The following is a 22,036-nucleotide window of genomic DNA, read 5'->3' as shown; positions in this document are numbered from 1 at the left end:
GAGGGAAGAGTTTAATCAGAGCTGTGTGGCTTTGATTCGATCACATCTATACTCACCCTCGTGCCGATTGAAACTTAGGTTTCATAGTCCACATTTCTGGAGCTTCACAGCAAAACAGTGTTGCAGCATCCTCCTCAAAAACTGAAGTAGATGGGGCCTTTTAAAACATAAACAAAATAACATTAAAAATATTTTGTTACCGTTTTTGTAACATTTTAAAACAAGTCCCCACCTGCTCCACATTTTTATTCTGGGGTGAACTTATCCCTAATTGCCAATTTGCAAAATGTGAATGAGTCAGTTGGACGTTCGCTGAAAACATATTTAATTTGTATTTGTTGCAAAATCCACTCTTGGATTATTATATCTGCCCTGAGCGACTTAGGCATGATTCAGCTTTTGAATGACTGCATTATGGAACTAATTGTCCTTGTTTTGAAAAGATTATGGTTTTAGTTCATTATTGAAAAAGTCCTCAATAACCTGAAGGATGTCATGAAAAGCACGTTCTTTCAACCAATGTGCTCTTGTTGCACAAACCTATTCACACGCAAAAAAACACAGGATGTGCCCTTCAGTCTCAAGTGACCTGGCTTTGTATTCTCTTCATACATTCCTGACATGCCACTAAAAAACAGGTAACATAACAGAAAAAGCAATTGTATCTCTCCACAGAACTGTAATTGAAAAACATATTACTAGTGTATGAATGTATTTCTAGGCAACTACATGGGCTCCATGCAGTATTCTCGGAAAAAACAAACCTTAACAAATCTTTAATGTGACAAAAACCAGGGTGGAATATAAATTGTGTGAAATATCTTGTGGATAAGTTGCTTTGCAGCCTTTTTACTCTCCACATGAGCTGTGGAAGTCTGCCAAGTGGAAACAGACAGAGAGGTTAATTAGGCGGAGTAGATTCTGATGTTCCGGTTCAAATGAAAATCAAATGACATCCACCGCCATCCATCACCGTCGAGCCACTCTCCGTGCACCTATCAGGCAATCATGGTATATTGAAATGGCAGTCAAAAGGTTAGGGATACAGGCATCTGCAGGGGCTCATCCCTCTGTGTTAAATATGGAGAGCAGGCCGTCGTCTTGTGTCATTACTTCTGGACCACAGTCGTATAGACTCCGATAAAAACGAACCCGTTGCCATTGATTTCTCCCTGTTTCCACAGTCTGGTCCCTGCGGAGGCAGGAGTATCTGCTGCATTGTGCTGCTGTAGTATGTGTGAGACTCACTGGAACAGAGCACGGAAATGTTATCCAATTTGAGCTAAATTAAAAAAATCAGATCATGGGTGAAATTGCTCTAAATTCATTTTGCATCCTTCTGCTCATCTCCAGGTGTTGTGTAAATGTTTACTTTGGTCTGTTGCTGATAGATCGTTTGCTTCCTGTGGTCTTCAGGCACTTCTGTTGTGCACATATCAATATTTCATTCATTCAGGAGAAAGCAGGTAAAAACAAAACAGCAGTTCCTGAAAGTCTGAGAGGGTGTTGTGGAGTTTGTCCAGAATTTGTGTTACAGTTTAATGCAGCTTGCCTTTCTTTGCCTCCTTTCAGTCTCTTGGTACGCATCAATTTGATATTCATACACTGAAAACTACCTCAACGTGAATCTTCAGGGAAAATAACACTCATAAATAATTGTTACAGCATGCTTCTCACTATATGCTTTTTGCAGAAGACCAAACAATATGTGGTGAGAAGTACCTCGGCCTTGCAGTACTTAACGCACTGTGGGTGTTACCATAATATATTTCACTCATATTTTATTTTGAGGATTGCACTGAGAAAAAAACATAATTTTTGCACATTGCATAGTGTAGAAAAAAAGGACTCTCAATAAAATTCTGCTTTATAAATGATCATTTCAGAGGCAACATTAGATATAATGCCAGCAGCTACGATATTGTTTCCCATTGAATCACCTGTGTCATTGAAAAACCAGAAAAGACTCCAAATATCTCAGAAATGCCCTGTGACTTCACCCATATTTGAAATACCTTCTTCTCCTCTCTCTGAGCAAGCAAATGAATCTGGAGTGTTCTGTTGATGTTACTCTGCTGTCACATAACTCTGGAGATGCCTGTGAAGTTTTCTCCTCGGTCAGCAGTGGGGAAAGTTTTCACATCGACGGCTCGTCATATTGCTTCGGTGTTGACACGGTTGACAGCGCTGCAATAGTTGCATCATCAATGGCATCGCTGCGAACGTCATGGTGATGAACTCTGTGTGGCTTTTACACCTTGTGAATAGATCTGTTGATAGAAGCGGGATTCACACAGACACACTGTCCCACTGTGTAGTCATGGGGACGACACTACACCTAATAATTACCTGTTCAAGTGTGATATCAATTGTTATGGTTCTCATTTCATCAGCTGCATCCATCTGCTGTGTGAGCTTAATAATAGTAATGAGTAATGAGCTGGCAGCTTATGACAAATATACCCACAATGATAGGAGCACCTATACAAGTGGCTTTAAATGTGTCAATATTATTATTAGACCAGAAGGTTTCGCAGTCAATTATAATATCACACTTACGAGACTGATTGGCAAGGAATTAGGATTTCATTTTTCCTGTGTGAAGGGTGCAAAGATTCACAGAAAAAACACACTCTTGCCTCCTTTTATTAATTAGGTACTTCTCAGTTAATGTGAAACTGTTCAGTCACACAAAGGCAGTCAAGTGTGTGTGAGATTAAAGTGTTCGACACCCATGAGCTTGTAAAATGGGGACCTGCTGTGGGTCATACAAAGAAGTTTTAAAATAAAATTAGAAATGACAGTCCTCAGACAAAAACTGTTGTGCTGCTGTTGTTTATCTGTTGCCTAATAGTTTCCACACATGGACGTACGCCGGCAGTGACAGTGTCTTTTCAGGATAACCAGTGCATTTCATATCAAAATGTAGGATGGATTGTACATGTAGAATTGAGAATGACCTCCAAAAGTTCCATGTTACAATGCATTTTATTTGAAGTATGATAGCTCAAACAGTATCCAGTGCACTCCGGGTGGTCCTCTGTGAAAGTATGGGCTCAGAAATGCCTCATAACCAATAAATCACGTTGGTGAAAAACAAACCTCCCGAAATAACATATGTAAATGTTCAAGTGACAAAGACCCTCGGTCAGTAATTATGATCGTAACGAAAGAGGAAGTCAAGTTATTACAGAGCGACAGTCAGTAGAGGATGAGGGTCGGTGTGGTTGGACTTTGTTCTTCAATCGGAATTTTGGTTCCTGATTCCCACCAACAGTCAACTTTGGTTTTTTTTTTATAAATAATCACGAGTCAGTCCCAAACTCGAACCATGTGGTTATTACTGTAATAATGTGGGTGAAAAAAAGTGCCTCAGCCTGAAGGAAGTAATAACTTTAAACCAAATCACAATGTTTCCCTAATCTTATTTCAACCCCAAAACATGATCTTGTTTTTGTGCCTAAACGTAACCAAACCTAACTGTAACGTTGTCACAGATCAGAACAGATAAATCTTTCAGCAGTCACTTGTAAACACTTTGGAAAGCCCAGATAAATGATGCATATCCCGCTCATATGGGCGTCAGATCAGCAAACACACTGCAACCCGATTCCAAAAAAAGTTGGGATGCTGCACGTGTTAAACAGAATGAGATCATCTGCTCATCCCTTTTTGACAACTGAAATATTCATAGAAATCTGCATTTTTCCAATTATTGGAATCAGTGTTTTAATAATCTGATAAAAACCAGTAACTAGTCACTAAAGTTATCAAATAAATGAAGTGGAGTGGGAGTATAATGGAGCAGAAACTGGAAATACTCAAGTAAAAGTACCTGAAGTCGTACTTAAGTACAGTACTTGAGCAAAAGTACACAGGCTTGTGGGTGGAACACATGCTTGTGTGCTGGCACCTAAGGGGTTACAGCTGGGCAACAAGTGTATCATGGAAAAAAATATTTAGTAAGTGAATTTTTTTCCGTAATTATGATCCTGATATCAGACCTAAGTGATCATGTAGTGGTTGGCCCTAATTTATTCCAGCAGGATCATTAAATTCCCAATGAGCCTTTACAAATGTTGTGTCTCGGTGACAAATGCAATTGGTAAAAACAGTGCCGTTGTAAATACGCAGTCCTCAAAGCAAAATGTATGAATGAAAGTATTGTCACTTAATAAATTTGCCTCACGGTGTTCAGCCAAGCCAAAAGAAGTGAAGCAGCGAGGGAGAGCGATACGAAGAAATTAGGAGACTGCACTGGAAGAGAAAAAAGCAATTCATGAAATAACAAATGGAAGGCAGAATTTGTCAGCCTGCATCGTGTATGGTGAGGTGTTCCTACAGTAACGTCTTTCCCCCCAATAAAAAGAGAACTGGGACCCATTTTGTGAGATTTGTTTAATAATTCAGCACAGCCTTAAACCAATTCACTTCAAGTGCCCAGATGGTATTTTTATTAGGCAAATGCTCGATACTTGAGAGGAATAATTTACTCGCGTTCTGAAACTGGCAGAGTACCTTCGAGCAACGCAGAATTTACTGAGCAGAGAATCAGTCGGGCTGCTCTTCAGGGTACTAATTCACCAAAACAATAACTTCATGAATATCATTGTGTTTGTGCTGCGGAGGCAGACGGAGTGCTGGTGCTGGTGGTGCTGGGGACGGTCACTTCATGCTCTGCTCTCTGTCGTTGCTAATTAGGTTTAAAGTTAAAACAGCATGTGAATGACCTGCTCTTTATGAATGCAGAAGCACTGCTGGCTTTTTTCACTTGACTACGTGCCACATCCAGCACACTCAGATATTTTCTTTCTGGGTCTCTGAGCCCCCCTCCTTAACCTTCCTTCCTGTCAACAGCTGGTCCCATGTGAGGAAATGACAGTGACTGATACGGGGATGTGACATTATTTATTACAGTCATTGTTTATTTTGCGAGGCGTGAGCTTTAAATCCTTGTCGTACGGCTCCACTGCCAAGTTTTTCCAGGGTGTAATAAAAGCAGCAGCACAATGCCCTGAAGAGAGATGAGTGGAGTGTATTTCTGATATCTCTGACCTTACAAAATCATGCCCTCTGAACAGAAACACCCACTGAGCTGTAGTCAACGAGACCAGGAGTACTTCTTAATTATCAGCCTCGAGCAGTTTATTTTTGAAGATAACGTTTAAAGGAAAGGGAAAAAAAAAAAGAACTGCTCAGAGACCTTTCCTTTTTTTGAGGGAGTTGGTGGTGAAAATAAAGCAGCAGAGTGAATGGCAGTGACAGGGGCAGACACTGGGCTGTGTTGATTGACACTGCAATACTGTCCTATTCCTTTTGATGGGATTAAATTGTCATGACCCCTCAGATATGGAAATTGGTGGCACTGATCTGAGGCTGCGGAAATTTTAACATTATTAAATTGTGAGAGCAGTTAAAGGCACAGTTCACACTTTTGCCAGGCCTTATGTCAGGCTACTGTACAGAAACTGTTCATTTTTTAACCCTCCATAAATCTTATTTTTTAAAGCTGCTGTAGGCATTGTCGTCATTTTAGCTAGTCTGTTTTGCAGTAAGCAGACCTCTTCCTCCTCTCTAGGTCAGCACATTTGCAGGACTCCTTTCTTTTTTCGAGGCTGCTCTCTTTGCCTCTTTCTTTTCTTCAAGCGTTTCTCTTCAATTGGCCTGTTCGTTAGTACAAGCCGTCACCTGGAGCGCTGGCATTACTTGCCTTCCCTGATGCGCCATTGCACTACCAGAACAGTTCACGGGAAGACAGGACCGCCTCTTTATGGAGGTCTCTGTCCTTATTGGATAAAGTAGGCAGGGATACCAGAAAATGTATTTTCTCTTTCACTGCAGGCGGAGGAGAGACATGGGTTACTGACCAAACACTCTATAACAGTGATTGATGTTGGAATACAGAGCTACAGTATTTAACATAACAGTCATTTTAATAAGGAAGTGGCGCTGACAGCAGCTTTAAAGGTGAGCTAAAACACTTCACTTGTTGATTTTCATGAATGAATAGACTGAATAAACAAACTGTCCTCAAAAGACGACACTATTAAGTCCGTTTCACTCTGATTACGTCAGTCAATCAGTGTTCTGTGGACCTCATTCCCCTCGAGGACAGTTTGTTTATATGGAAATATGTCCAATTGCTATTTCTGAGTTTGTATTATTACCTTATTAATATTGTAAATATTGAAGGAGCACTATGTAGTTTTGGGGAAGATATTTTAATCAGAAGACAAATATCTTCATGGACGGATTTTTTTTTATGCCTAAACAGACTAAATAAACAAATCTCTTCATTTTCATGACTGACTAAACTGAATAAACATGGTGATCTTAAAGGAGCTTTACTTTGTTTATATGTGGCAGACCCTGCCATCTTTCTGGCTTCAAACAGTGCTCCGGGGACCTTATTTTCCCCTGAGGACAGCTTGTTTATTCAGTTATGGGAAGGATAAATATTTCTGAGTTTGGACTTGTGGCTCATTGATATTCTAAATATTAAAATTCTGAATTTTTAATTTCATTACACGGTACCCCTTTAACTTTCTGAGTTTGATACACCCCCCAAAAAAGACTACATACTGCACCTTTAATTCTCAAATTATAAAAAAAAACCTGTAAGAAATGTGCCAAGATACTTAATCCTGGTGCTGTATGTTATTCCGGCTGCAGGCTTCACTCTTGTTTCTGGCAGAACATCCCTCACATGTAACGATGGAACAATCCCACATCGCTCAAACATGTTTCACCTTTTTATTAAAAAGAAGATAAAAAGTCTGAATATTGAACCGAAATGGACTCACTTCCTGTAGATCATCACACAGGCTGCTGATTTCATTTCAACCATACATTCACCATCGCAGTCCTATCCCGCGCTGGTCTATCATCACAGCAGCTTTAATAAAAAGCTAATAACCCTGCAGCTCTTGCCGGAGACTTTGAGCGTGGATCAGGGGCAGAGGGGGGAACTGGGGTGTGAAATAGACTCCAGTTAGCTGATGGACACATGAAAAGACTCGGATGGCTGCTTGTCACTCACACCGCCAGACCCGCCTTTTGCTCCATCTGAAGTTCAAATATGAATCTAAATAGCCTGGAAAATGTATTTTTCTACCAATAGATCCCAGAAGTGTGCGGGGCAGCAGCAGCAGCAGCATCACAGGCAGTCAGGGAGTCAACTGAAGCGCAGATGCACACTGCTCTGCTCCTCTCTGCTCCTCTCTGCTCCGCTCCGCCGTGCGGTAGGAGGGGTTGTAGTGACGCTGTTATCCAATGGGCACCGGCTTCCTCTGGACGGAGCGCAGCATCTCTGTCTCAGCGGCACTTTTGCGCCAGACAAGTAGGGACGGTCTCTCACTCAGCACCCGAGAAGAAGAAACTGGGCTCCGGGAATTACTGAGGTGTATTTGGCGGAGAAGACTCATCTCTTTCCCCCTCTGTCTCTCTTTTTTTCTTCTTCCTAACACGCGGTCTTGCAAAGATGAACGTTGGCTGCGTCATCCTGGCGTGCACCGTACTTGTGGGCGCCTCCTCGGTAAGATGAGTTAATTTCTACACGTCTCCTCGGTCTCACTGTGCTGTGGAAGTGCTGCACTGCCGTACTGCTCACTTGGGCTTTCGCAGCGCGCCGCTCCGAGCCCTCGAAAGTGTCTGTGAGAGGCTCACTTTGTCCCCGCAGCGATGCGCTAAAGGCACCGTGATGCGTGTAATCGAGCTTAATACGGCGACATTTAAGGTCAACACTATTTTCTGTCAAAGTGTGCTGTGAAAACTCAGTGGCAACTCTGCGCGTTAGCCTCTCCGCCCTCTCTCCTAAATCAACTGCAGTGGCTGATTGCAGAGGACAGTGGTTTCTGGAGGGGCTGCTCGTTTCTGTTGCCTGCGATCAACTTCGTTTACGCACGTTTACGCACTGTCATTTCTACATTTCTGGGGTTTCTGGCTCGGGCGACGACTTTGTTATTTGGTTAAGTGTTTATTTAAAAGGGCATTCAAAGCAGGAATTATGAATACCTCACTTTAGTTTCAAACTTGGCCGAATAACGATCTTAAAACCAGCTCCAATATATGTGCAGGAGTAGTTTTGGGGGCTCGGATGATGAGCTGCCACACCGAGTTGCCTATATTATGCAACAAAGTGCAGCATATTTGGTTTATAAAGATATTTGGTTTAAACTTGATGTGATGAATGAGTATGTCTGAGTGCCTTCCTTCCTGCTGGAAGTGCTGTGTGCCTGCAAATATCCTTTTGTATCAACACTGTAATTTAATGCATCGGGCTTCTTTCTCTGGTCTCTCTCACTCTCCAGTCAGCAGGCAGTGTGCACGTTAAGGCTGCACATTTCCTGCCCTCCACAAATTATCTTTATAATGGGCATGTCATTACCATGACTCATAATTTTTACCTTATTCAACATATGATGATGATCATGACGGCGATGATTGCCATCATTAAGAGGATGTATTCACTCTTTGTTCAGGTTGATGTTTCACTACAGTGAATGAAAGCAGGCGTTTAAGCCCCAGTCCTCAGCATGCTGTATAGTCTGATGCAAGCCACTCGTTGTAGCCACTGAGGCTGCAAGGTTCAATATCAGTGTGAAAAGGCATGTGAGATCGACTTGTGACCCCGTGGCTGCGAGTCAATTTGCCAATTCTTAACAGGCCGTCTTGTTTCATTTCTCAGGGGAGTAGGGCGAGCCAGCCCCTCAAACCCCCCTGCAGACCGGGCTTCACCCAGAACTTCTACACAGTGATTGTCTCGAGAGACGTACTGCACGGACAGAGCATTCTCAAAGGTAAGCCCGCCGCTGCTGGATCTCATTTACTGACTGATGATATTTTCTCTTCTCTGCCCAGATTGGTCCCCCTAACCTCACCAGTGTGATTGAGTGAGTGTGTGAACGTGGAGAGTACATATATTATTGTGGCTGAAGAAGGTCAGGACACACTGTGGTTGCGGCTGTGCGACATAACCACAGACGCGAGGTCTATTCCAGGCAGATAGATCCAGTCGTGATGCGGCTTCTGTGCGATGTGAATAAACGTGACATGGCAGCAGGTGTGTCAGGCACTCTGCTCAAGAGTGCTCCCTTGAAATGGAGTTCCATCGCTGGGCGAACACCTAAATCATGCTGATTGCTTGTTGTTTTCAGAAAAAAAACAATACATTCTTTTCTTTTTTGACTGACTAAGCGGCAGGGAGACTCATTTAAACGGCCTGTTGCCTGCTCTGCATGTTTGCAGCTGGAAGCCCAAAAACTTTTCTTTTTTATCCCCCGTTGTTTATTGTAATACATTTTCCAGACTTTTTATTCTTTCTGTTTTTCGGAGGAATTCAATTCTGTTTTCGTCCGCTCCATTTCTTTTCAGAGCAGCAGCCAGTGTACTGCATCTACTGTGAGGTTCATCTCCTGACATTTGAAATTATGCTGTAGTTTTCTCGCCGTGTCTCTTTGCCTTAATGGGAGAAAGATCCTTCTCATTCACATCCTAAGGTCCCCCAGTGCTCCTATAACATATCTATCTATTATATCTAAACCTCTAAACTACTACTGCAACATAAAGAAATGACCCCCAAGATGAGGAGTGCATTAACATTTTGCTGATTTTCATATCTGCTCTGTGGATTTGTGCTATAAAAGCCGAGGACCCAATATTTAGCCTCTAACACACATCCTCCTCTTCTATTGTTTTCCTGAAACCGACTCCACACTCTTACTTACACATGCGGGCAACATCCCAACAACAGTGCACAACAAGCTTAGCTCTCCCCTGACACTTTTATATTATTGCTTTTATAGCCAAATATTTGTCTATTGTAACGTGAAAATGCTGTTTGCCGGGAGGAAATGGCATTCTCATTCTAACAGCTGTTTGAGCATTTTCCGCCTGCGAGCAAAACAATTGAATTATTCTGGAGGTTATTTTGTTATTTAGGAGGCTGACAAGGACAGTGCAGACGGTCAGTGGGGAGCGAGTTTGCCTGAAGGGGCTCGAGGGTTCTGCCTGTTTGGAAATGGGCTGAGGCGTCCTCGCTGACCCTAACACTGTTAACAGAGGGTGATGTGATGTGTGACAGAGAACGTCTGTTAGTTCCCTCTGCTGTGATATACGCACGTGTCTCAGGGGGGCCTCCGGTCCTGGTGTACATATTATCTGCTAACATTTCGATTGGGAAAGGCTACGGCAGAGCTCAACTGCATCAATTTGATATACGTACGTGCTCCATCTGCTCCAGCTTTGATCCCGCATTACCTTTGCTTCCAGTCCCTTGCTTTCATTTTGTCTGACTCTGTGTTTGTTCTTTGTGAAAATCAATCTGAGAGCCGTTCTGTCCTCCCAACTGGCCACTCAGAGGGATATGCGCTGCAGCAGCTTACGTCCTCATGCGATGATGAATGTGCAGTGGCTGGCCTCGCTGCTTCCTATACAGCGGGATACAAAGCAGGAGGAAGCCTTTAATACTAACGCCACAATATGTATAACCTGGAACTGTCACTTTCCGAGAAAATGAATGTGCTGGGGATGAGACGAGGGAGGGACTGGGATGCTCTGGAGCTGGCTGGGGGCTCGCTGGGCCGCTGTGGGCCGTGGCTGTTGTCTCCCTGGAGAGATGGACAGTGAGCGATGGGGGAAGGACTAAAGAGCTGCGGCCCGGCAGGTGCAGTGTGAACCAGGCCTGCGTTTCCAGTCGCTGAGCAGTGTGTGAACCGCAGCTCTTTTCATGCTGAGGGTGAAGGGGCAGTTGTTTTTCTTCTTATTCCTTTGTTTTGATGGAGTGTGGGCAGTGTGGCTACACCATATCTGATGTCATTAACATCAATCTGAGTTCGTTATATGTGTCACAAATATTTTCCCGGTTGCTGGAGCTGTAAACAAGAGGTTGTCACAATATGCTTCTGCCATTTTCTAAGGCACACAGTCGAGTTTTAAATGGATGCTGGATGTGTTACCTTCATGGACGCACCATGACAGAAAGCAGAATCTGAACTGTTGATGTCTCTTTCTTTAATGTTGCTGTGTACGTACACTTTAAATCATTTATGTCTTTTTAAGGCAGAGGCAGCACTCACAAACATTGGAAAAGCCATTTTTCTCCGTTGTTTACCTTCAAGGAGGCCATTGATTTGTATTCATTTCTATATAGACGGAAACTTGTGGAGACTTTATACAGATAGATTGGTTTCCTCTTTCGCTCCTGCATTTATTATTGTCTGGCTTGGAAGGAAGAAAGTGCAAACTTGAGGATATTTTTGGGGAACTTTCATCCTTTTGAGTCAGAGAGAGTTGAGGGGTGACACATATGTGGAATGACATGCAACAAAATGGGTGTTGCAGTCACTGGTAGATGCCTCAATATCGTAGGCTATAGGGTACACCAACCTCCAATTTTATCTCCATTACTACACAAAAACACAGAAATAAAAGTTTTAGAGTCAATGAGGGAGGAGAGAATTTGCTCAACCTACAATGATTATAATGCTTTCCTCCAGAGCCTGACTGATATCACAGATATCAGGCTAATTTGTTGTCCATTATCAGCTGATGTGAAAACTTTTTGTTTTTACAGAACATAATGCAGAAAAAACATGCTTGGGGTAGTTTATAATTACTACATTTCCATTGAAGTTTACTGTTTCAGTGCATTTCCTGCCTCTTTCACGTATCTTTGTGTTTGATGACCACATTTGAGGGATTACTGCAAAACAATTGTGTGTATATCGGCTGATATATGGATATCGGAATTTTTTCTTCCCAAATATTGATATCGGCATCAGCCTCTGATCCTTTGTAGCCAAAAGATGTAGACTCAGCAGAGAGCCAGAGAGCGACGTTCCAAAATTCGTTTTTTTGGCATGTCCAAATTGTATCCAGATTGATTTTAAAAAGTCCGGACTGCAAAAAACAACAACAACAACAAAAAAACACAGATCCAAGCCACGTTTGGATGGTGGTTTGAAATGCAATTCCAATTGGATTTCTACAGATGCACCTCAGTCTGGACTCTATTGCCACTAAAACAGGATTTTGAGTGTCTCCCAAAATGCGACACACGATGACAGTGTCAGATCCAGAGCCTGGGGAATCTGCTCAGCCATTCTTATGCACCTCCATCACTGACTTTGTGGGACGCCACAGAGAATTTCTGTGCCAAGACTTTGCCTGCAGTCTGAATAAAGCTTCAGAGCCCTGAAGGATAAACTCTATTATTTCACAAGGAGAAGGCAAAAAAACCCAACAAATGTATTTTGTAGAGCAATAATGATTATCCTTCTGTCCTACCTTTTTACGTGACCCTGCAGATTTATGTTGTGACTCATTAGGGGGGCCCAGTCCACATGTTGGGCACCACTGCTTTAACATATCTGAATCTCAGTGTTTTTCACTGAACACTGACAAAATAGAAGCAGTGATGGAAATGACAGTAAATAGGTAGTAATGACATTTTGCTAGAACGTCGGTATGGCCCCTAACCTCTCTTCTTGTACGTAGTGTCCCCTGTAGGTAAACCGGAGTGTCTGGTCAAGACTTGAAAGGTCATTTTTGAATTGAAATGCATCATTCAGTGCCCCCTTTGGTCATTCTTGGCTGGCTTTATAGGTTAAAAAGGCTGTTACGGCTTTGTGCCTGACCATAAAAGACCTTTGTTTAACTAACTCACAAATCTCTGTGCTGCCGCTAAGTTGTGCTGAATAAATCATCCCATGCTCCCATGGAGATGTTTGTCCGAGAGCTGGCTCGGGATTGGACGAGGGACGCTGTGGCACACAGGCAGGCAGACAGCCGGGCCTTGAGTCGTGGTCCGTGCAGATTCCCGCTGTGGGCAGATAAGCCATGAAAAGAAATATTCCAGTGATTGCACATCGCTGTGTAAACCATCACCTCGCTCCGAGAGCCGGAACAGACACCTAGGAACACGGACAAGGGGACGTGGCCTCAGCACAAAAGGCATTGATTTGAAGTAGTGTTCAGTCAGGATAGTGTCTCTTCAAGTCACTGTCAACGCATATTTGAGAAGGCAGCAGTGATGAGTTTCACCTTTTGCCCCTCACCAGTCCTCGGAGATGCTGGACAACACTGCTCTGTGTGACTTAAACGTCCGTCTGACTGCATATACTGCTTTATGTCACTGAGATTTTGTGACAAAGAAGATGGCTCTGATGGACTTAATGGACTAGAGAAACCTTGTTTTTGGAGATGAATCGATTCAGCTTTTCAACGGCAGTAGAGTGTTTTAGAGGGACACTTTTTGTTTGTAGGAAAATGAGATAAAAAAAAAAAATTATGATCGTAGCCGAGCACACACTATCTTTTCATAAAGGCTGCTCTTATCCGCGCTGCCCTTTGAAGGAGAATGCTCTTGTTTTCCTCTTCAGCCCCTGTGTTGTCTCTTGAATCGCGGAGATGAACTTGCTCGATGAAAGAAATAATCTACGGTTCGGAGTCCCTCCCTTGCTCCTTTCATCGCAGGGCTTTTAATTTAAAATTGGGTCTATTCTATTGCAGTTATTGAAGCCAGTGCAGGGGAAAAAAAGTGCACACACTGTACTTCAATCTAAAAGATTAATTTAGCGAGGATCAGGCCTCCATCAGCTATATGCTTTCGGCGATGGATTTCCTATTGTTTAATTCCATCTCTAAAAGTTACACATTCAAAATGACTTGTAACATGACCCCAATTAGACTACAGCAGGGAAATCTGGCACCGAGCCATATCTGCTTTGAAACAGCCAGCGTGGCATTCGCTGCGCCGTGGAGAACTTCTGACTCCTAACCTACTATCCAAAGTGACAGGGCTTTTGTAAGTACGTCCAGACCCAAGAACTGAGGAGGGGGTGTGGGAGGGATTACGTTTCCAGGCATTTGATAAGCGGGATGCCATTTTCCTTCTGACTCACGAACGTCTCTCTTGTCCTCCAGAGAGTCTTTCATCTCTGCAGCCAGGACCTGCAGTCTGTGGCGAGCTGATAGAATACAGGTGCAGGAGATGAGCCACATCATTTCTCTTTATCTCGCTCGCCTTCTTACCAAACCAAGCTACGCTCCTATATCCCTCAAACTCCCTACAACATGACATACATGCTGAGCCAATTCCATCAAGCAAGCCACCCAAGATATAGTACATGCCACAGCACAATGCTTTTCATCCTGTTTTGTAGTCATTTCCTCAGTGAAGGTAGTAAGTAAGAAAAGGGGGTTTTGATAGATGGGAAATGGGCTGTCAGCAGAAATATTATTGCCTCTTGTCAGTGCTTCCATGTGAATTTTATTAGTTCTAGTGCACTGATCTCCACTGAGCGCTACTTAAATTGCGGTGGTATGAGCTTTAGTCTGATGCTCTGTCTTTGGGTCATGGCATGTGCTCTCATGGACTTTCATTACAACGCAGATAGTCTCATTGCATTCCCATCCGGTGCCCGCTGAGAGACAGGCGCGATTCATCTCGACCTCCTTGCATTTAGCTGTCAGAGAACGCTGCTGCATTTTTTAAAAGCGTTGTGCGCCGTCTGTGTTTGCACTCTGCTGGGTGAGATTATGCAGTAGATGTACATTTCCTTTTACAAAATCGAGGTGAGCTAATTGTGCCCCGGATTCCGACCTTCAAAAGGAGCCAGCCGCGATATCATCAGACTTCAGATTGGATCTGCGAGGGCTGGCGGCTGAGGGTTAAATCATGGAGTGATTATAAGGAAGAAAGAAGAAACTGGGCACTTTTGATGGTGTTAGCCAAAAAAGAGAGTCCTTGGCAAGGGATTAACGGATAAGAAAGAGACTGTGTTGGACGAGGAACTGGAGACTTAGTACTGTATCTCCGGAGTTGAGACAAGGGCACATTTAGAAGAAAATATTCATTGACTGAGTTTTTCTTTCTTATTCCTTAGAAATTGCCTCAAAATTACAGTTTAACCCTCCTGATGGATGCTTCTTGTTCCTTGAAGGAAAGTAGCAAAAAGCCGTCTTTTGAAGAAACTAATACGTCTTCTATTGATGACCTTGTATTCCGTGAATACTATTTGCATGCGTTATCGAAAACCTTTTTTTAATTGACCACCCTCACTCACGATCAATGTGTATTAGCAATTTGCATCTCAGTGCACTTTAACGATCGGCGGCCTTGATTAAGACCGTATTGGCTTTTTTTTGTCTTTTCCTGTTGCAGTGCAGAAATGAGCAATTTTCCCAGTGGGAGACCTCTGCTTTACCTTTTAGCTGTAATGGTAACCCAGAATCTGCCAGTTCATTACAAAGGTTTTTCCCGCCCCCTCCAGGCTGGCAGGATTTACATGCATCTGAATACAAATCAGATCTTCAGTATTGAAGTGGTGTTTCTCCAGCTGAGATGATCCACTTGCATGTTATCCTGCCTGTTTGCATGGTCATGTCGCTGCACACTTCAGCGTCATTTAGGTGGATTATTGGACGGATAATTATTATTACAATTGGTTGACAAGAGGACAGGGCTTTGGCCACAGTAACCCTGCAAAGGAAACTGAAAAGAAGAGAGTCAGAGCTGTGTGCAGAACTCGCCTGTCGGAGAAAATAATGTGGAAAAGCTCAGTTTGAAGCAATGTTCCATTTCTGTTATCAGTCGGTAGTTGTTGCTTTTCAAAGCAGTGATTGGCTTTCACTCATGCCATGCTTTCTTCTTCTTAGATAAAAAATACTCTGGGAAATATAAAGCAATAATTTCCTCAATATGTGACTTTCACCAGCTTGTGTCTTTAGTCAAACTCCATCCAGTCTTATTTGCACAGTGTAATCAGTCTGCAGTGGATCTCTATCAAGAACAACAACAACAACATCAGCAGTGTTGGACAACTTGAATCAATCACTCATTAAAAAGCAATCATTTTAAAATTAACTACATTACCTAATTAATTATTCAGCAGCAAAACTAATGTGTTACGTTACTCGGCTCAGCTCCGTCAAAAGATTCCTTTAAACAACTTCCACAACTACACATCATCATCTTTTGTGTAGGTGTATGCAGAGTAAATATAGAAACAGAGACATTGTGGTTTAAGAAGCTGGCAGCCTATCGGAGGGTTTTACTCACCATCCAGCAGCTAGCTCAGCCTGGGAAATCCGGCCCTCGCAGCAAAGCTGCACGGTTCAAACTAGGTGATTCTTCACTGCGGCCTTAGCTGTGGCTGATGTTAGCAAGCGAGCTAAGAGGACAACATGGAAATAAGGGGGAAGTTAGGTGGAACCTGGAGCCCCATTTCTTGTTAGTGGCAGCCGCATTTCTCTAACAAACTAGCGAACATGTATTGAGGCTTGGGAAGCAACGGAACACATGTAGTCGGATTATGTAATCAGGATACAAAAGACTGTATTCTGGTTAAGTAAAAAAAAAAGAGATTAGATCTGTAGATTACAGATACATTCAGTATAAAGAGGATTACTAACAGGATTACACATTTTGAAATAAAGAATGATATACTAGTGTGTAACCATGCACACGTGACAACACTGACAATCTTATTGATATTTCTTTTCTCTGGTCTGTATTTGCATTATGTTCGGTATTGAGGTAATCCAAAAGTAACGGGAAGTAATCAAGTTACATTACCCAAATATTGCCGGACCGGACCAGTGTGTCCACAGAACACACAGAGGCCACAAAGTAACATCTTATTCCTGGGATTAGTAACTGTAATCCCTTGTTGTTGATTTGTTGACGTTGCTGAGTAATCACATCATGTTACTAAGTATTGGATTACTGCCCAACACCGGTGACTGGTAATTGGACACATTTAAAGGCATTCTTGAGCATCTTTTCAAAGCAGTCTCTGGCGCTCCTGTGAAGCACACTGAGACTCTTCCACAGACTCCAGCATGTCAGACAGAAATGTTTATTTCAGCAGGATAGCTGTGTGTTTGAACCAGACTTGAAACCAAATGAAGTTCAGCACACTTTTTATCTATCATGTGCATATTTTACATTACGCGTTTCTTCTTGAGTTTTGAATCTATAAGACTGTCCTTGCTTTTTCTCCCACCTGCTCCTCGGTCCGGACTCACAGGTCCAAAGTGACGCGCAGCTCCTCACGTTATTGATGAATTACGGCCGAGCAGTTTGACCTTGTGTTGCCACTTGACCTCACGTGTTCTCCAACACTCATATCCTCAGTCGGCAGCGCTGGAGGAGATGAAAAAACACGGCCCAATCAAAATGATTTACGTTAGGATTGACTCAACACATAGATCCTTCTAAGCTGCTTCTAAATGCATCTCCAGAGGGCCACTCTGTATTGTACTGTACAGCCCTTTCTGAAGCCACGGGGCTTTTGCTATTCTATAGCTTTAATTAAAAGACTAGACTGTCAAGATGCCTTTGTTCTGCAAACTCTAATATCAAAAAGGTCCCTCACCAGAGAGCGGCTTGAGCTCTACTTTGTCCTTTGGATTTATTCAGCCTGGGATCTATATTTGATCAGGGCGCCTGCACGCTCTTGTGCTTTTTCTTTTTTTCAGTTTTTTTACCCCATTCTCTTGTTCATTTCTGTTAAACTCATAAATGATTGTTTCTTTATATCATTTTGTGCATTGTGTGTATTTGTGTGTTTGCATGTGCACATACAAACACACGCAGCTCTACATCCAGAGGGTGATTATCTTAAATGCAGAAATTAAAGGATTACAAACCAGCCCAGTAATCCAGCTGTCAATCTCACGGCTCATTAGTAAGCAAAGGAGAGGGACGAGAGAGCGAGGGAGAGAGAGACACACACACACACTCTACACTGAGAGAGAGAGAGAGAGTGAGCGAGGCAGACCTGCTTCTAGTGGTAAAGATGTGAACTTGTCAGTCAGACAAAAAGGACGCTTTTCTGTATTCCCACATTAATTTATTTACAACTCATAATTTTCTAAAATGAAGGCAAAGATTTTTCCTTGGCAGCCGACATGAAATGCCTCACAGTTGAGCAAATATTAACTGTAAAATTACATTTCGTTTCGTTTAAATATGATGAATATGACATTTACTAAATTGCACATTTTGGGTTTTAATAAACTGATCAAAGGCAGCGCGAGGCTTTGACATTTCTCATAATTTCTGGATCAAATGAGATTATTTGCACTCTTAATTGTGACTCCCCTCAGCTGCTTGGCCTGGATGCATTATGGTATGCAAAGGAGCATAGAATCCATCTTTCACATTGCTATTGTATTGTCTCGTAAAACTGTACATGCCAAGTGTGTTTGACTGTTCCCTCTATTCACAGCGTTAACGACCAAATGAATGAGCGTGACCACGGTGACGTATACAGTAACATATAAACCGTGCGTGTGCGCTGCAGATTAGCCTTGGTGCTGAGAGATATACAGCGGCTCTGCCATTTTTCACCAGGCTCTGAGGCACATAAAAGAAACAGTTTGGGAAACGATGGCACCATAAAAGAAAATGGAAACACAAATCCTGACTCCATCATGGAAAAAAGGGGGGAAATTGCATCTCCTATGGTGGCGGCACTTTTTGGATTTGATTGTATCAATTTGCTGTCTATTTTGATCCAAAAGCGGGCGTGTGTGGGGCTTATTTGCTCATGCACGGTGACTTGTGGATGCCCACTGCTGGGAACTATTTCTTATGCAGCTCATCTCATCTCATTTAATTTGAAGCTCACCGCTCTCTGTTTTTTTGTTTTTACACATTTCATAGATTGCACTTTGCTAGCTTCAGTGTCTCTGTTTGAGTTGTAATCCATTTCCTGCCATGAAACTTTCCAATTAGGATTTAGAGAAAGCCGTCGCTTTTAATCTTGTTGTCATGTTAAAGACGCGGTTTCTCTCTGTACTTCTGCTAAATTCATGTTACCTGTTACCGCTCTGGAATTGACTGGCTTTGTGGAAAAAATACTATTGTTACTACAGCAGTCATGCTTTCTATAGACTGTGTTTGAAAGAGCTCATTCTGGCTCGGATTCAGATGGCTGATTTGGAAACCATAATGCGAAGCCCTGCTCCGTCCTGTTGTGATGCAGATTTGTCTGTGGGAGGCCGACAAATCTGCAAATATGCTTTGCTGACCAGAATAAACAGAAGATATTCTGCCGTAGAATTGTAATACAACTTAATCTGTTTCCTGTTCCCTCTCTCTACGGCTCTGATGTCTGTAAAGAATTGAACATGTTCATGTTTTTATTGCTTAGTTTGCTTTCTTACCATGGAAACAGCATCTTTCCGTCTGTGTGTCTGTCTGTCTGTTTCTCTCTCTCAAAACCCATGGGAGCTCATCATACTCTCACCGACTCCCTTATGAATTTACTTCCTCAAAAACTAAGACACCAAACAAAGCACGGCTTACTTGTCTGATTTATATTTAGAGCAGCATTCACACAAGAGCAGGTCACATACAGTACACAACTTGGATCCCACGCACACAAACGTACACACACCTAACTGCAGAGGTTAATTCATTGTGGCAGAGGCCCCTGTAGGTATCCGCTCAAATGTTAAAAGTGCCATTATACTATTAGCTTTGACCTCCAGGTGGCTTCCTTCTACACTACAGCAGTCCACCTGCAGACTTGAATGTTTATGGTTTCCGCCAGAGAACAGGCTGGTAGTTAAACTGCCGGGGAGGAAAAGAAAAAGATTAATTTCTAAATCTGATTGTGTCTTTTGTACCGCTCGCTCACTTCTTGACATATTTGTGCACGCTGTGGATAGAGGCGCACTGCAAATACCCATGAGAAGATTATAGCCATCAGCTAGCAACAGTAAGAAATCCACATGAAACATCATTACCATGCCAAAGATGTCCCAGTTGCACACACAAACGTGTCTTTTGTTGTCTCTGCATAACAAGATGGAGGGTTTTTTTTTTTTTTTTCTTTTTCAAATATGCTTAAGCTTGACGTTTGGCATTCTAGTCTTTATTTAGTGAGAGGCTGGTAATTCATAGAAGTACAGAGGAAAATCTGGGGTTGAGAACCCACTTTTTTTTGATTGAAATACAGGAGCAAATCAATAGAGCCCTCCTTTTTCGCTGGCAACGTGCATTGCAGACACACGCTGGTAGCATCGATCAGAGCTTCAGAAGAATCACAGTTTTCCTCTCCAGCTCCACTCTGTCTCCCCGTGTGCCTCTCTTCCCCTCTCGATCTCTTTCTCTCGTCTCTTTTCCCTCTGTAGCCTCGTATAGGTTTTCAGATAAAAATAATAGCTCTGAGAACCAACAGAGAAGAGGAGGCGGAGGATGGGGGGGGGTTGGCAGTGTTGGTGACAGTGTTTGCGCTCTGCACCACAACCCAGCAGTAAGACAATAAGAAGCAGTCTGACTAACTGTGGCCTCTGGGAATAGAAGCCTTCTTATTGCCATAAACAGCAATTTAGCCTGAGTAAAAGAAAAACGGATGCGGCCCTATTACTGTGTCATCGTGATTAAAGCCACCACAGGGCTGTGGCAAAGTGAATGATGGCTGTTCACATCCAGCCACCTATTCAAATGCAACGTCAAATTTATGGCTGTGTAAACCAGTCAAACATCGAGACTAATCCACATGACGACACGTCACATAAATAAAAGATGCTCAAAAACACTTCTGTACTCTGGCGCTCGTTTATTTCAGTGCTTGTGTTTGTTAAAAGAACAGGGATGGGATTTGCATACAATGGCTCAGGTCTGTGCTCAAGCGTGGGTTACGGGCTGAACATGCAGGAGTCATTTCTAATCTGCGTGTCTGCAGTGTTACCAGGGGACATGGGAGGCTTTGAACGGCTCTCTAAAAGTATCATTATGAAGCCGAAAGTTAAACGTCCTGGTTGTGTAAGCTCTGCTGCAGGCATGTACGGGCCCACCGCGCATAACTCACCTGTCATGAATAAACATCCACCGTCCGTAGATATCTGGTGGATTTCCTGATTCCGTGTGGTGATTCACAGCTTGATTTGCATTTTTGTTATGCCTTTCCAAGATTATATTAAACCATTGAAATACCACGCAATGCTTTGACCACAGCGCTGGTCCTGCCGGTTATTTTTAACTGATAGCTTTGCGCGCTTGGGTCAGGTTCAGGGCCTGTGGAGCTCATTATCGTAGAGCTAGGTTGGATGTTGGCAACAATACAAGACCCTCTTCCACCTTCAGGCCCTGCAGCATAATAGATGAAATGCGAGGAGGAGTTGGAAGGAGGCCTGAACATCAGATCTGTTATATGTGGGATCAACACAGCGAGCGGTATCACAGTTTACACTAAAGAGTAAAGAACTGACTTAAACAGAAGTGCAATTACAAATGCATTAAACATGAACTTGACACTGGGATGTTTGCTGCTCAGAGTTCATTTCCATGGTTATCTACTACTATGTGTGATGTTGAGTCATTGCAGAGACGAGGAAGTCAGATCAAACTATGTGTTGTTGCCATCATGGACATCCGACACAAGTCCCTGTGAATCATTAGGTTAGAGTTAAAACACAGGGTTATGTTATTGAACGCTAAATGAACTGAATTGGAATAAAGAATCAAATAAAGACTTGATCTCTGGTGGATGCTTCAGTGTTACGCTTGGTCTGTACAGACTATCCACAGCGAGACCAAGTGGATGAATCAGGATGTAAATAATCCACAGTGAATCACAGCTGTGTGATACTAGCTCCTCTCCTACTTGAATACCATGCTAGTGTCGAAGGTTTTCTCACACCGCTTCTCTGTGCTTTGTTCACATATCATAGTAGATTTGCTGTTGTTCACGTTTGAAATGATGCGAGCGCTCGGGTGTCGCTGCCCTATTGCTTAAATTAGCTTACTGGCTTAGCCCTTAGTCACCCACGGTTAAAGATATAATATTTAACATTCCTGCGTTTCATTGTCTAAAAACGTCCAGAGCTTTGTTGTATATTTTCTTGAGTGCGCTGTGTGTTCACCTTATCCAAATATTTCCAACAATGTTCAAACCCAGAGAAAGCTGTAATTGTGTTCAAGTTAACGCTGCGATTCATTTGGTCACCCGTCATTATAACTTAATCACATACATGGGATGATACGTCAGGGAGTGAAGGAGGATGTCAGTGAACACAACTA

General features: G+C 42.7%; 1 protein-coding gene across 2 annotated transcripts in view; it reads left to right on the top strand.

Moving 5' to 3' along the window:
- Positions 1–7,152: 7,152 nt before the first annotated feature.
- Positions 7,153–22,036, top strand: part of cdh4 (cadherin 4, type 1, R-cadherin (retinal)) — a 216,229-nt gene continuing 201,345 nt past the window's right edge. For both annotated transcript variants that reach the window (XM_084349378.1, XM_084349377.1), the window contains exons 1-2: positions 7,153–7,534; positions 8,687–8,798. In XM_084349378.1, the coding sequence (XP_084205504.1) occupies positions 7,481–7,534; positions 8,687–8,798 (166 nt within the window). In that variant the 5' untranslated portion in view covers positions 7,153–7,480. The remainder of the gene's footprint in view (positions 7,535–8,686; positions 8,799–22,036) is intronic.

Source organism: Pagrus pagrus (genome assembly GCF_965226575.1).
Source record: "Pagrus pagrus genome assembly, chromosome: 3".
NCBI lineage: Eukaryota > Metazoa > Chordata > Actinopteri > Spariformes > Sparidae > Pagrus > Pagrus pagrus.
The sequence above is the reverse complement of the archived record's forward strand: the minus strand, read 5'-3'. Positions and strand labels throughout refer to the sequence as shown.